The 15,307-nt window shown below is 40.3% G+C and overlaps 1 protein-coding gene across 1 annotated transcript in view; it reads right to left on the bottom strand.

Annotated features, from left to right (window-relative positions):
- CHRNG (cholinergic receptor nicotinic gamma subunit) overlaps nucleotides 1-15,307 on the bottom strand; it is an 83,319-nt gene that overhangs the window by 22,433 nt on the left and 45,579 nt on the right. The window contains exons 5-8 of the mRNA XM_078665800.1: nucleotides 14,613-14,768; nucleotides 10,798-10,895; nucleotides 1,068-1,268; nucleotides 254-368 (exon numbers count right to left, since the gene is read on the bottom strand). Coding sequence (XP_078521926.1) covers nucleotides 254-368; nucleotides 1,068-1,268; nucleotides 10,798-10,895; nucleotides 14,613-14,768 — 570 coding nt within the window. The remainder of the gene's footprint in view (nucleotides 1-253; nucleotides 369-1,067; nucleotides 1,269-10,797; nucleotides 10,896-14,612; nucleotides 14,769-15,307) is intronic.

Here is a 15,307-nt window from a genome sequence, read left to right as displayed (position 1 = left end):
AGATTAATAGTATGTACATTTATCTAATAAAGATATCCCAAAAATTAATTTATTTTAGGTGAATATCATGTAAATCTGTCATGGCTCCAGCCCTCCTGGCCCTATGCTGGACCCTGATGTAGTAGCTGATTTCTTCACAAGCATTCTTGAAATTTCATGATCAGGTTTTTGGAAGTGGCTTGAAAGGATATACTTTTTTCCCTGGAGGAATTTCTGACAGGTATAACAAGCAAAATTTAAAGGTAAGTCTTACTTTACGATGAGCGGTACGGCCTGTGACGTTTCGGGAACCTTCTGCGCGATCAGGAAAAGGAAAACGGTCTGTGCTAGAAGAATGTTGATGGAGACAGTACATTTCTGACCTCCAGCTGTTAGTGGAGAAAGGAACGTGATTCTTGTGTCTCCATGAATGCAATTATTTCTAATATCTTTCATATATGATATACTGGTTGTGTTGTGCCTCAACTCTGTTACCAAGCAGAAGAGCTTAGAGATTCATATTCGATTAACAATACAATTATTTTGCATGTGGCACACATGCCTTTGCCAGAAGTATCAACACCTTAATTTTTACTACACATCCACTGAATTGAATATCTTTAGATATTTAGTAACAAAGGGGCAACATGGAAATTTCAATGTTTATGTGCAAACACCCTCCCCAATAAGCATCAATATACCTTTGGCACCCATAGAACGTATACAAAGTGGATTCACATTCCATTCCTAGACCACCACATGCTTAGTAAAGGACCCAATGCACCTTTATCTGGCAACAGATCTATAGGAAAAAGATAATATTTTAATCCTACACCATCACTCCCATAGCACCCATTGCATCTTTATCTGGCATAAAATGTATTAGACATAGATGTACATTCCATCCCATGGCCCAACCCCTACATGTAATAATGTAGCTGGAGGTGGGAGATGATGTATGAAGTAAATACACATTCCACCATCACACCTCCACTCTTACATGTAATCTCTATGTGCCATTACCTGGCAGAGGACATAGAAATAAACCTACTTCCAATGCCATTTAAACGTCACAACACTCAACATACCCTTTGCTGGCAGGAAGTACACCAGGACACCAACAGAGGAAAGTAGCACACAAGGAACAATCATGTTAATGATGTAGAAAAGTGGCTTCCTCTGGATGATGAGGAAGAATACGATCTCCTGGTATTCCAGATCATCAGGGGAGAAGTTATCATTGATGATTTCCTTGGCCGGGCGGTGCTTGATCGCCCACTCTCCGTTCTCTGTCAGTCAAATACAAGAATATGAGAGAGCATGAGTACAGGATAACCAAAAAAAGAAAGACAAAATCATTTAGGTACAAATGGGACTACCACTCAAAGGACATGTGTGTGTGTAACATACAACTTAGAAAAATGCACTGAAGTGTATTTTTCTAAGTTTTCGCTCTTTACCACGAAGTTACAATTCGTGGTAAATAGCGCCCAAAAATTGCGAATTCGCAAATTAAAAATAGTTAATGAATTGCATTTAAGGAATCTCAAATAGAGATTCCTTAAATGCAATTCCTCGCAAATATGCGATTTCGCAATTAGCGATTTTTGCATTTGGGATGATGAATCCCAAATGCAAGAATTGCACTCGCAAAGGGCCAGATTCTCCGAATCTGGCCCTTTGCGAGCCGTTTTCGGCTTGATGAATCTAGCTGCCTATCCCTATAAAAATTATTGATCAATTAAAGTGTTATCATGTAGATTGTTTTTGTGGTGAAATACTTATTTCAGACAAGTAGCGCTGCTATACTGAATGGTTAGATGTCAGAATATTGAGCAATATTTACATCAATCTACAAAAATAGTAAATCGCCTACATTGACTACCACTATCTCGACAAATTTAATTCATATAGGGAAATGTATATTTACTATTCTTAATTCCATATTATGAACCTTTACAATATAGTAGTATTAAAACTTGTGTCTTTAATATTTTTGTAGATTGATATTCCGCTGATAATATAGTGACACCTGCCCACAGCTACCGAACATTATTCAGTTTTACAGTAGGTTGAGGAAACCTCAATGAGTTCCCTTTAAAGTCAGCTTGTCATGTTCAATATTCAGTATGCTTCTCATTCTTGTGCTTAGTATTAAAGTTTATTATTTTTATTCTCCTACGTGCTAGTGTCTTTCTTTTTTCTTCCTCTAAGAATGAGATTAGAATAGTTGGCTGTGCCACCAGCTTCAAGGCTTGCTTTGCAAATGCTAATGTGTGAAGGACTTGGTTGGACATCCATCCCACCTTCACGTTAGCTTTCCTTTAGTGGGTTTCATTGGAGATATGTTTTGAATTTGTTTTTATTGTGGGTGTGCAAACAAAAGCCCGGGAGGTGGGCAGGCTGCTGTGAATAGTAGTTGGGATTATATGCTGTCACATGCAGTCCTCCTGAGCATGCTGGATGTTTAAAAGACAATAAGATGGCTTGCATCATTAGCGGATGAGTGGTAGGGGACATCAGGCTTCCAGGTTTTCAGAATGTATAAGCAAATACTGGTAAGTCTTTATACATGTTTACATTGGTTGATGTTCACACTAAGGGGCTCATTATGATGTCAGGCAGAAAGTTTTCTCCCGACAGTCGGAATCTCCTCGACCGCTTCGGAGCCCTTCCGAACGACTTGGTTGGTTTACATTCCAACCGACCGATTATGATGTTTGCGGTCGGAATGTAAACTGCGCAGTTATTCCGAATCGGTTCTGAGCGACTCGCAGAGTATTCCTGTCAGTCGGAACTATGTCGTACACCCCTATGGGGAGCTCTTCCGCCATGGAATTACGATGTTGAATTCCATCAGCCTTTCATCGTTGGCCTGTCCGACACGAAAAGGCTGTTGGAGAGCGACTTTGCGATTCCCCCTGGCAGGCACCCAGGGTGCGCGGCCTAAGGTTGATGGCCGAGGGGGTAACTTGGGACCCCCGCTGTGAAACGCTGTACTGAATGGCAGGCACTGTGGGGTGCCTGCAACAAGGTGCACGGTTTTCAGCAAACACCCCATTTCCCCATAGGAGCCTGTGTTACTGCCAGTTGTCGGGCGGAACATGAGCTCCCATAGGGAATAATCGGACTCCGACCGAACATTGTTCGGTCGCATCATAATCCGGTAGTCGGAACCGCCGACCGCAAGGATGTTAGAAGCGAGCAACCTCTGCACAACACACATGTGAATTACAAAGTTGGGTAGGTATGTCAAAATATCTGTGCACCAACAAATGTCTGCTCAAGTACATTTTGAGACACAGGATGCAAGCATCCAGATCGCCTCCAGGTTAAATATATATATTTTCGCAGCTGGTTCCACTTCCAGAAACTTGTTGCAACCCTAAATGTCAACATTTACAAGGTCTATCCTGGTCATTTTTAATATTTATTGTTTGTGCAGTTTAGTTCAGGGTGTAACTTTGTACCAAAATGTAATAAACCATTTCTCTTTTTTTAGTTGAATGTAACTGCATTGACCAATATTGTAATATTGTAATATTCAGTTGTTTTCATTTATACAATTCCCTTTAAGCACTTTCCAGTGTATTTTCCAACCATGGATCCTTGGAGAAATGTTGGTTACTAACCAAAAGATTTTGAATTTTCCCTGATGAAGGGCCCATAGAGCCCGAAATGCATTGGAATTGATCAATTGGCACCTCAATGTTCATGCCAACCCATGCTAGAAATCTATATTCGCTGAACTAATAGCACAGTTCATGTGTCTATAATTGATATATGAAAAAGAATTTATGAAAAAATAAACAATAAATGCAACTGTTGGACTACATATGGTCTAAAGAGTTATTGAACGGGATCACTCCACACGTTTGGAGAATAAGCAGTGCACTGAGGGGAGGTTTCCCCTGAGGGGGTGCTTCATAAGATATATTAGGACGATCAAGGACCAGAGAGCGATCTGCACGCAAACTGTTTAATCAATTGAACTCAACTCTTACCCTTTGAACATTGGTGTGCATGTACCACCCTTGACTAAATTGGCTACATTGCTTCAAATACATTTCAAAAAGAATTCTCCTGCACCTGTATGGCTGTCTATTGCTGTAGAGAAACTACAAATTAATTTGTGTTGTAACAGATATTCAAGGTGGTGCCGTACAGCTTCAATGAGGCATACCCAATTACAATTACAGCCCTCACTCACTCCCACTATTTACCTAATACAACTACTTGTAAAACAAAGAGGATCTTCTCTCTCAGCTGCCATCAACTACCAAGTTTAACCCGTTCGGTGCTGATGACGGCTCCCGGCCGTCATGAGTTACGGTGGGCGTGTGCTGATGATAGCTGGGAGCCGTCATGACCACGCCCGCGATCGGAATATCCCGCACAGGCGCGGAATTCCTGCCGCAGCCAGGGGGTTAAAGCTTGAGGAAGAGCATAAAGAGCCACAATTAGGGGCATATTTCCAAGGGGATTGCTCCACCGGAGCATCACTTTTTTGATGTTCCGGTGGCTCATTGCCCTGCACCATATTTACAAAGTGGCGTTAGGCCACCATGTGTGGCTTAACGCCGGTTTTTAAAGATGTTACCCTTTCACGCATTTGTGTGATAGGGGCGTGCAATGGGTGTTGCAGTAGGCTGTTCCTCCGCAACACCCATTGCTTTTTGAAGCTGCCCCAGATTTACAAGGAGTAAATCTGAGGCAACATCAAAAACTTATGCCAGGCAACGGCAGGAGTTAGAATGGTGCAACAAGGAGAAATACTTTTATTTCTCCTTGCTTTTTCTTTTTCTATGTGTGCTGTATTCTGCAGCACACGTAGAAAGAGCAAACGCCATTAATGATTGTTTATATGCAGGACGGTACCCCTTTCTGCACATAAACAATCATTAAATAATGGTGATTTGTAGAGTGCAGCACACATAGAAGTAATGAAACACCATTATTGATTGTTTATGAGCTGGAAGGGACACCTTCCTGAACATGAACAATCATTCCCTGCAAGCAGGCACGCTGGCACTATGGTGCAAGGATGCCTGCATTGGCGCCAGGCATCTTTTTTTAGCACCAGCGCTAGGGAAAACACAGGGGTGCACCGTATTGTTGTAAATACGGTGCCTCCATGCATTTTTCAAATGGTGGAGCCCGGCAAAATTTGTTGCAGCTCCACACTCCGTCATTTCCTTGTAAATATGCACCTCAGTGTTTATAGTTAACGCTGCATATCCTGGGCTCACATTAGCTTCCACTAGCATGATAATAACCTTCAGGGATTTTTCAAAAGTTAGTGTAGCTGCTCACTTGGGACAGTTTCATCAAGTAATTATGTAGACTGCACCCATACAGAAATAAGAGTGACCTTTAAATCCAAATGGCTGAAAAATAGGGTAAATCTGTAACTTCTCATAACACGGATAGCTCTCGATATGCGAGATTTATACAAAAAAACTGACTGAAAATTTGGGTTCCATCCACAGAAAATGACTTTGCATTGTACGCTGAACAACACCCATTGCCACTAGCAGAGGAATAGTAACTTTGTACAATGCTGCAAGTTATGGTTACAGAAGAGAATACTTACAGAACACACTGTCAAATGTGCCATACATAAGCTTGGTCATATGACATCTTCCATTGAGCAAAATCTGTATTTTATTTCCCCAAGCTATAACTGATGAAATTGTACCTAAGCCTCTGACTTGTACAGTCAACAAAGAAATTGAAAATTAAATGTTTTTTGTTATCTGTTGAGTGAAAAACTGCCCAGCCTGACCCAATGTAGAACACCTCTCCCAAATGCACTGGCTCACTGTGCACAAGAGTGCATCTTCAAGTGTGTGTGCCATGTGCAGACAGGGACTGTGCCTCGTATCACTGCAAATGTGCTGTTTATAGTTCAAGCAAAAACCTGCATGAGCATCACAGACTGCAGGGCCAGACTTCATACATTGGTTGGTGACTGATGAAGTATCTACTAAGTCTAAACAATGACACTAGTACTTTTAAGCAATATTATACATTGACCAACATAAAGCCTTTTAGCAATATCAACATTGTATACAACATTCCTGGGGCTTTAAACACCCAAAGAAAAATGCAGTTTACAGAATAGAACTCTGCCTACTTAGGAATTAAAATACTGAAAGATATGTAGTGAGAAAATATTTTTTTACAAATATAAATACTTAATATAGCATAGGATTAGAATTTCCAACATTTGTTGGAAAAAGGATCACCTAAAATGACACAAAATATAAAATAATCAGGTGAATTTATTGGTAAGACGAACACTAAACATAGCACAATAGTTAAATCTCCAAGACATTTTATTGGGAAGATAAATGTTCAATACATACAGTTCTTATAGATCCCAAAGATTTGTTTTCGGAAAAGGAACACTCAACATACAAATGAATTAGGACAGCAACGTTCATTAATTGGAAAGACTAATTCTCAGCATATCTCAGATTTAACATACGTACAGACATTTACTTGGAAAAGAAATGCTCAAAATACTTGTGGGATATCAGCAAGGGCAATATCGCTGCTTTAGCGGGACTTTTTCCCGCTAAAGCGGCGATATTTTAATTGCCCTATCAGCAAGCTGTAGCTTACAGCAGTTAGCGACAGCTTTTAGGCGATAGCAACCGGTTTGGGGCCCACTTTGCATGTCAGCGATATTTACTGCTAATGACATGCAAAGTGGGCGTACCCAAACTGTTAGCGACTGAAAGCAGTCGCTAACATAGCTATCGCCTATTAGCAACGCCGGCTTAGCGATAAAAAAAGTCGCACTAAGTACGATTATAGCTAGAATCTAACGTCTGCTAGTAGGTTGACTTACCTGTGTATTCAATGGGAGGTGGATTGTCAGGTTAAGCCCCCATTGGTGTTAATGCGTGAATATCGCTGGATTTCCAGCAATATTCACGCATTTCGTTGCTATTGCTAGATATTTTACCACAATAGAGAAAAACTTTGCTAATAGCATGCTTTCTCCGCTAACATATCAAGGGATATGCAGCGATAAAAGAAAACGCATTAAGCGTGTTTTGCGATAAATATTGCAATTCCTTGCAATTATGCCTCCTAGATATTAAAGAACCTAAATGCAATTTTGGGTAGGACGAAAACTCTATCTAATCAGGAGGTTTCTATACCCAAAACCTTGAATATGAAGAAGATGCAATCAACAGACAATGAGATGGAAATGTTCCAAAGACTTTTATTGAGAGAAAATGAAATTTTCAGAGGAATTAAAATCCTGAAACAGGTAAGAATAGTTTACTTAGAATATACTTCACATCTACCTCTTAATGTAAACCAGTTACTTTTAAAGTTATCTTCTAGACATCAATCAAAATTGAATTTCATGATTGCAATTACGATTTGCCCCACAGGAACTGCAAAATCTAAATTTCTCATCTTAATAGTAAGAGTCATAGCAGAATCTCAACTCATTGTTACATATTGGTCATAAAAACATAAGATGTTTTGATGAAAATATAGGCGAATCAAAAATATATGAGGAATATCATGCTTCACTGAATCACAAGGTATCCATCACACTTTTCTTAAAAACATTGCTTATTAATGCTTGGATGTTCCACCTTTAGATAATTTCAACCTGAATTCTTAGAACCTACATTCATAACTGCCTGGTATATTATGTAAATACTGAAAATGTTTTTTGTCACCAAACCCTCTATTTGTGGTAATAAGGCTATATTTACAATGTACATATTCATTGTCTTACTTTATGCTTAATTTACTACGAATTTATAAAGCATGCATTTCATTTCTTGGGAATTTCCCAATTCTAAATCATTGCAGCTAATATAATAAGTCATTAACTGAACACGTGGTCAGGAGAGATCCCTTCAGTCTCTGAGTCTTCACCTTTCAAACCTTGCCAGCAGATTGAAGTATTTTTGTCTGCATTACCTAAATTTAGCGACATATGAACTCTGATGGTGCATGTATAAGATAATAATTTTAGTTCCAGTTGAGTTGTTTGAACTATCGCATTTAGGGGCTTTCTCATAAACTGTTTCAATGAGGCACCTTCCAGTCTTTTACCAAGAGTTAACATCAGCACTACATGATGCAGTGGAAAGTCAAAAAGAAGTAGCAATATTGACCAACCTACTCTGTCAACCATGGCCACTAGTTAAGATGGAAAAACAATGCTCAATCATGGGGTACTCATGTCAAAATCCTCCAGGTTCATACATTTGAATTTCATTCTCTTGTACTTATGCCATTTAATGAAATACCATCACATTTACAACAATTTAACAGCGGCATCGAGAATTTTTTTTAATGATGGTAGACTGGTGTCTTTAGTATAGGAGAACTTATGTTGTTATATAGAGAATTCATAGGATTCTGTAAGAGTGTATCCCAATGAGATTGCAAGCATGGAAAAGCCACTATTATCCTTATTCCAGAAACTTTGCATATTTCCACTTAGCAATATTTCATACATCTTTTGAAATTTCTCAGCTCAAAAAACATATTTTTTCTCCTTAAAATTGATTTGCATTTTGCCATAATCTTGTTATAGCCCTCTAGCTCATTCTCTTTCTTAGATTTCTAATATCTCCCTATTTTAGGATGAAGCTTTACCATCATACAATCTTTGTCAAACAATTGCTTATTATTTGAATATTTAGATTTCAAAAATTGCTTCCAAACATCATTTCCACTACCAATTACATTAGACAGTGTCTTTTCCTTCACATTTTCCATGTCATGCCAAAGCATAGCACTTTAAAAAAAATGTTTCCTTTGATGGATATAATTGTTGTATATCAGATAGGAACTCAAGATTATATGTGTCTATGAGAGCCCACAACCACTGAGGGAAACTAAGTGAAGCTATTAGTATGCTTTTAAACTTAAGAGGAGTCTCTCTCCCATAGTTGAATTGAAGTGCAAAGAGATCAATTTTGTTACTAGGTTGTTTCACAGATACACACATATATAGTCTATTTTCGCAAATGATTATGGGGATTATTTAAAGGTTGGAGGTCCCTACTGCCTTCCACCAGGGAAGAGGGGGTCACCGTCACAGCCCCAATGAACTACAGCTTGCCATATTTAGAGATCTCTGCCTGTATGGAGAAGACCTCTGTGCCTTCAGAGGAACCACCTCCACAGAAGCTCCTCTAAAGGCCCTTTAAGTTTGCTGAACAGCTGCCATGTTTAATCAGACAGTTGCTCAGAAAACCATGTTGTCTTTCAAAAACAAACTCCCAAAGCAAACTAATGGCCCTGACACCATAATAGAGTGTGGTGGTCATTTTTTATTGTTATTTTTGGAATCACCAGGCTTTTTCTGGTGATGCCGAACAGGAAAATAGTTTGTTAGAATATCTGCCCTAAATAGAGAGGATGGTCTGAGGTACCTAGACTTATGGAATAAAATCAGTTGGGCCATCAAAGGTTTACATTTGTGGAGCTAAAGGGGCCATCGCCTGCAGGAAACACAATGGAACCTCATCTCTATATACACCGGTCAGGCCATCAGGTTGGCAGATGGTACTCCACTACATTGGTGTTGGAGTACGAGGTCCAACAAACTAACCCATGGAGTATATACTGCTGCTACCCTAGCGAAATGGAGTACAAACTTCAATCCTTAAATAACCCCCAAGGTTCCTCTTAAGGGATAATTCTGTTGGAATCTGCCATCTAGTCACACTCTGTTTTGCTGTGTCAAAAGGTGACACATGTGTAGCATATGATGTTAGAGCAAATTTTGAAAAGGAAACTTTATATATTATTTCAGCAGCAGTTTGTGCTTAACTGAGTCTGACTCAAAGGGCTCTCTTCTTAAATTAAGGTCTACCCCCAAAATCAAAACTTATCCTTGGTATCTACATTTAGGTTAATCAAAATCTGATTTCAGCAACCCTAATTATAATTTTCCTATTACCCTTATATTATGATTATCACACACCTGCACATACACACACATGCATGCACTCACAAAACTGCACATTCACCCAGATATTTATTAAAATAATAATTTCAGCCCATGTTACATTTTTTGTTGACACTTAAATATGTTTTCTGTGAAGAGGAACACCCAATTGACCCAAGACTTTAAATATCAATGCATGCACCCAGCTGAAACTTGTAATGCTCAGTCAACTCATCATCAGATTACACTCACTCACTTAGTAGTATGGAAACACTACATGTACTTAATAGGTGATTCAATTATGCTCACCATTTGTTTGGGTACAATGCTAACATCTCTTCCCACCAATTGAGAAGTAAAAGTCAAGTTTGCTCTTTATCTCTTTTCTAAGAGCTCTTGATTTAGGCCATTTAGGGAGTAAGGGCCTAAGGAGACTGGGGTCCCACCATGTGGTTAGGTGAGGATGCTAGGATAAATAATCACTTCTACTAGGTCTTGCTAGCACTGTGATCACAGATCCACTTGCTTACAGTCTTACTGTCGAATGGTCATGGAACCATTGTCTAGAACTCCATGACAGACAATTATGAGAAATTCGGGAAAACATCACTTCCTCCATTGAGAAGAATCTAATTATCCCCTACAAAACAAAATATCAGATGGCCTGTTGGCATGATAATAAGAACTTTCAAAGTGAGAATATTTCCTTTAGGTTCTCTTTGTCATGAGCACCATCAACAAAAGCAGTAAATCTGTGATGATAAATCAAAGTATTTTTCCATTAAAAAAGATAGGCATCCGTAGGAATCTGAGTCAGGTATAGAATATTCATGTTTACATCTGAGCACAAGATGGGAAGAGAAATCACATAGCCTCACCTGTGAATGCTTCTGGGTCAATCTCAATCCACTCAATGGTGGTGCCCTCTACCACAGTCAGCATCATCTTGATTTCTTTGGCACTGTACGTCTGGGACCTAAATATTGAAGGTGAACACTGCTTAAGAAAATCCAATTTTACTAAACGATTGAACATATGTCTCAAACTCATGCCCCTTTCATTGCCATTGTGTACATTGGTATCTGACAAGACCATGCTTCGAGAGTGGAATATCTTGTAGGAAGGCATTCTATTATCATCATTCCATTGCATTATATTCAGTACTCGCGTAGGAAACTAGGAGGCAGTATGTTAAGGGGCTTAAGTATTTATTTATTTTATTTATTTATTTAGAAGTTTTCTATAGCGCTAACAAGACCCGAAGGTAGCAGAGCGCTTTACAGTAAAAGGAATGAAAAGGTGAACAAAAAGACACGTAACAAATAAAGGCGATCATCGAAAGACAATTATGGAGGAGGAAACGTTCGTAACAGTAGGACTTCTTGGTAATAGGAAACAGAGATAACACATAGTTCTGGGGGTGGTCTTAATTACCCAGGACCTAGGGAACGGATGAGGAACAAGGATTTGAGTTGGTTCTTGAATTCCGCATAGGACGGTATGGTTCTGATATGCGGGGGGATAGAGTTCCATATTTTGGGGGCATTTCCAGTGAAGGAGCAGTCCGCAGTGTTCTTCTTTCTGGTTTTGGTAGGATGAGCAACAGGGAGTTAGAGCTTCTCAAATTTCTACTTTGGCCAGCTTTTGTGAGCTTGTTTGCCAAGTATTCTGGTTTTCCGGTGTGGAGGGCCTTGTGGGTTAGGCAGGCTGTTCTGGATGTGCTACGCATTTCCACCAGAAGCCATTCAAGTTCTTTGAGTGCTGGGGAGATGTGGTCAGATTTTTTGCATCCTGGGATCATTCTTGCTGCCGCATGTAGTGTTGTTTTTAATGGAGCCAAGTGCGATTTGGGGATGCCTGTTAGGATTGAGTTCCCATAGTCCAGTCTAGATAGAACTAGAGGTTGCGTGGCTAGTTTATGGTCCTTGTTTGGAATGAAAGGTTTGATTTTGTTCAGAAGTCTGAGGTTAAAGAATGCACTTTTTGCCGAGTTCTTAATGTGGTTTGTCAAGGTTAGTTTGGGGTCTAGGGTGAAACCCAGAGATTTAACGGAATCAGCTAGCATGAGAGAACCTTTAAGAGCATCGATCGACTTCAGCCACTCAATGATTTGAGGATTGTCTTCTTTGTTTGAGATGAGAAGAGTTTCGGTCTTGTCGGGATTGAGTTTCAGGTGATTCTTTGTCAGCCAATCTTGAACATTGTTTAAGACAGCATTTAGTCTGTGGATGTCGTTAAGTGAAGAGGTTTCCAGGTAGATCTGCGTGTCATCCGCGTAGAGGTGGAAGTGGATATTGGCATTCCTGAGTAGTTTGGCGAGCGGTTCCATATAGATGTTGAAAAGCTGAGGAGAAAGTACTGATCCTTGGGGGACACCCTTGTTGACTTGCTGGGTTTCGGAGGTGAAGTTCTTCAGTTTTATTATTTGCGAGCGGTTGTGTAGAAAGGAGGAAAACCAATCAAGAACTACCTTGCCGAGGCCAGCTCTTGCTTGCAGAGTCTTGATGAGGAGCTTATGGTCCACCGTGTCGAAAGCTGCGGATAGATCAAGGAGTATGAGGAGGCAGCACTTGTCAGCGTCAAAAGAACCGTGAATGCCGTCTATGATGTTCAGCGTCGCGGTTTCTGTGCTGCGGCCTTGTCTGAAGCCGGATTGGAGGGGGTCCAGGAGATTGATGTTATCCAGATGATGAGTCAATTGCAGGAGAACGCAGCGTTCCAGTGTTTTGGCGAGTAGAGGGAGGTTAGATATCGGTCTGAAATTGTTCAAGTCAGTAGAGTCAAGACCGGGTTTTTTCAGCAAAGGGGTGACTTGTCCCATTTTTAGACAGTCGGGGACCACTCCGCTTTGTAGGGAGCTGTTTATGATTTTGCCCCAGATAGGTGCTAAGGTGAGCTTCATTTTTTTTGATTAGTGAGGGCGGAATGGGGTCTGAGATGTGAGCTGATGGTTTGCAGGTCGAGATCAACGAGATTATCTCAGTTTCCTGCAAGTATAAGGCCAGCATTTTCAAGGCATAGATACCATGCTAGTCCATAGGAGATTTGGGTAGAAAAAGAGCCTAAAAACAAAAACTGAGCATCCTTGAGTGGTCCATAGCTGAATCAACAAACCCGCTCACAAGTCTTTCTCGGCCATGGATTCACAGGAAGAACTTCATTAGACCAAGTGTTGAAGCTACAATCTTTGGTCGAGAGAGTCAGCGATCAAGCCAAGTCTGGCAAACAACCAATGGTATTCAGGGACTGGGGCAACAACAGACGCGTGAAAGACCACTCTTTGGTGCCAAATGGTCTTGACATCAACACAGCACAGACACCCCAACATGCACGTTCAACATATAAAAAAGGATTGGAGTATCCTTTCCTGTGGCATTGAAAGTCTCATGGGATTATTCCAGTCCGAATTATAGACAAGAAAAAGCTAGCATGGTCATCCTACACTGGGGGTGGAAAACCTACCCACTCTGAATCAGATGGAGCAAATTTTATCAGGTAATTTCACTCCACCTCATTCAGAATTGGGGCCATTGTGTTGGGGTTACTATAATTCAAATAGACAATCATAGGGAAGGTGATAGTGCAGACCAGACAGCAAAAGACTGAGTAACAGCCACTGGTTTTCTTACCATTTCAAGATGGTAGAAGTGGGCCTAATACATGCAGAAGCAAGCATCCTGGAGCGGGTTGGGCATTTTGCCTTTTTTTACTTTACTATTCCAACATAGACGACGGCCACATCCAAATGGTAGAATAAAAATATATAAAGTGTGCAGAAGGACAAAACAGACAGCAAACAGCCAAGAAGAACTTGGTTGCTGCAGGAGTCATGAAAAGAAAGAGAACAGAGTGGGATGAGTTGGCAGAACCAGTGCTCAACTTGGAAGTGTGGGGTGGAGGGGTAGTAAGAACTTAGAGAGAGCACTGGGCCCTACGTTAAAACAAGTAAGGAATGAATGTCTTGGCGTGTGTGGACTACTCTTTTAGAGTTTTCACATTCACAAAATGCTGTGGGATGTTCTACAAAGAGATTGTGAGGTAAACAATTTCTTCCCAAGTCTGGGGGTTCTTCTAGAAAGGAAGCAAAACCCTTACCCATCTGTGTGGCATGCTTCATCATCAGGTTTTCTTCCTTGTTGGGCAGGTAAAGAAATGTTGAAAGGCGGATTAGCATAATTTTTTGTTAAAAAAAGTCTAATTTTTTTCTACATGGACAACCATCTTCATACAAAGAGCTAGCTTTAGTTAGCTTTGGTGAATAAGTTTTAAAAAATGGGCCTGCATTTTAGTCCTGATTAATGACACTGCCCACTTTTGGGCAGGCAGAAACATCTGACCAGATGATAGGACAATAGGGGCAATAGAGACCCTTAGTGCCCAGAGTCCCATAGCTGTAGCATTTTCCAGAATCTTTGGAAATAATTTTAAAATAGATCCCCATCAAGAGCTCACTGTATCGGAGCCCATTGGGAAAAGCTGAATTTTTTGCCTGTCTAACAAGGTGTAACCCCTGACGATGAAGCATGCCAACCAGGTGGATAAGGGTTTTCCTTCACTAACATAGAAACCCCTCAGATGGGAGAAGAAGAATTCACCTCTCCGTCTCTTTTCGGGACATCATACCTTGTAATTCTGGGTGTCTGAATTTGGCCTCTAATTAAAGATTGCACTCACTCTCTTGTATGAGGCTTACCGGAACACCATGGTGCAGTTCTGCCAGTCAAATGGAAAATAGGTGACCTCAATGGAACAGGAGCTGCGGTAGATGGCGGGAGGAAGCCAATAGACCCAGCCGGTATTGGACACCAGGGTGTTGCAGTAGAAAGTTATTTCAAATGTGCCGTCAATGCTGCAAGAGAGTGACATGAAAGGAAGTGAGATACCAAACTGGTTTTCATCTACAATGTTGTTACTACATGGACATTTGTGTTCCTAATCATTCTCCATATCCCATTTGCTTGCCACTGATATTTCAAACTTTGCCATTTTTCATTTTAATTTTGCCAAAATCTTCTTTGACTCTATTGAGAGAACCCCATTGGAAAATGTGGAGAAGAATAATAAAAGTAAAATTAGAAAATATCTAAAGATTAGTACAAATCAGGACTTGCAACGACTTTATAGATTAATGTGAAGGCAGTGTGGTGTGTTTGGACTGTGAACTTCTATTGTATTGTAGCTAAGGAGGCTCATAATTGTTGGACTCAAGTTGTGGTGAGGTTTATAAGATTTCTATGTAGTGACCGTGCACTACTAGTGTTATTCGAACAGTTTAAACAAAATAGTTTGTGCTCCTCAGGACTACTCCCTGCACTGGAGTAATGAGTATAGTATGATAGGTTGCACCAACACGATATGTGTTGGTGTCTCCCGGGGCATATAAAGACG

Source organism: Lissotriton helveticus, chromosome 11 (genome assembly GCF_964261635.1).
Source record: "Lissotriton helveticus chromosome 11, aLisHel1.1, whole genome shotgun sequence".
Classification (NCBI taxonomy): Eukaryota; Metazoa; Chordata; class Amphibia; order Caudata; family Salamandridae; genus Lissotriton; species Lissotriton helveticus.
Note: the sequence above shows the minus strand (reverse complement) of the source record. Positions and strands in the feature narration are given on the sequence as shown.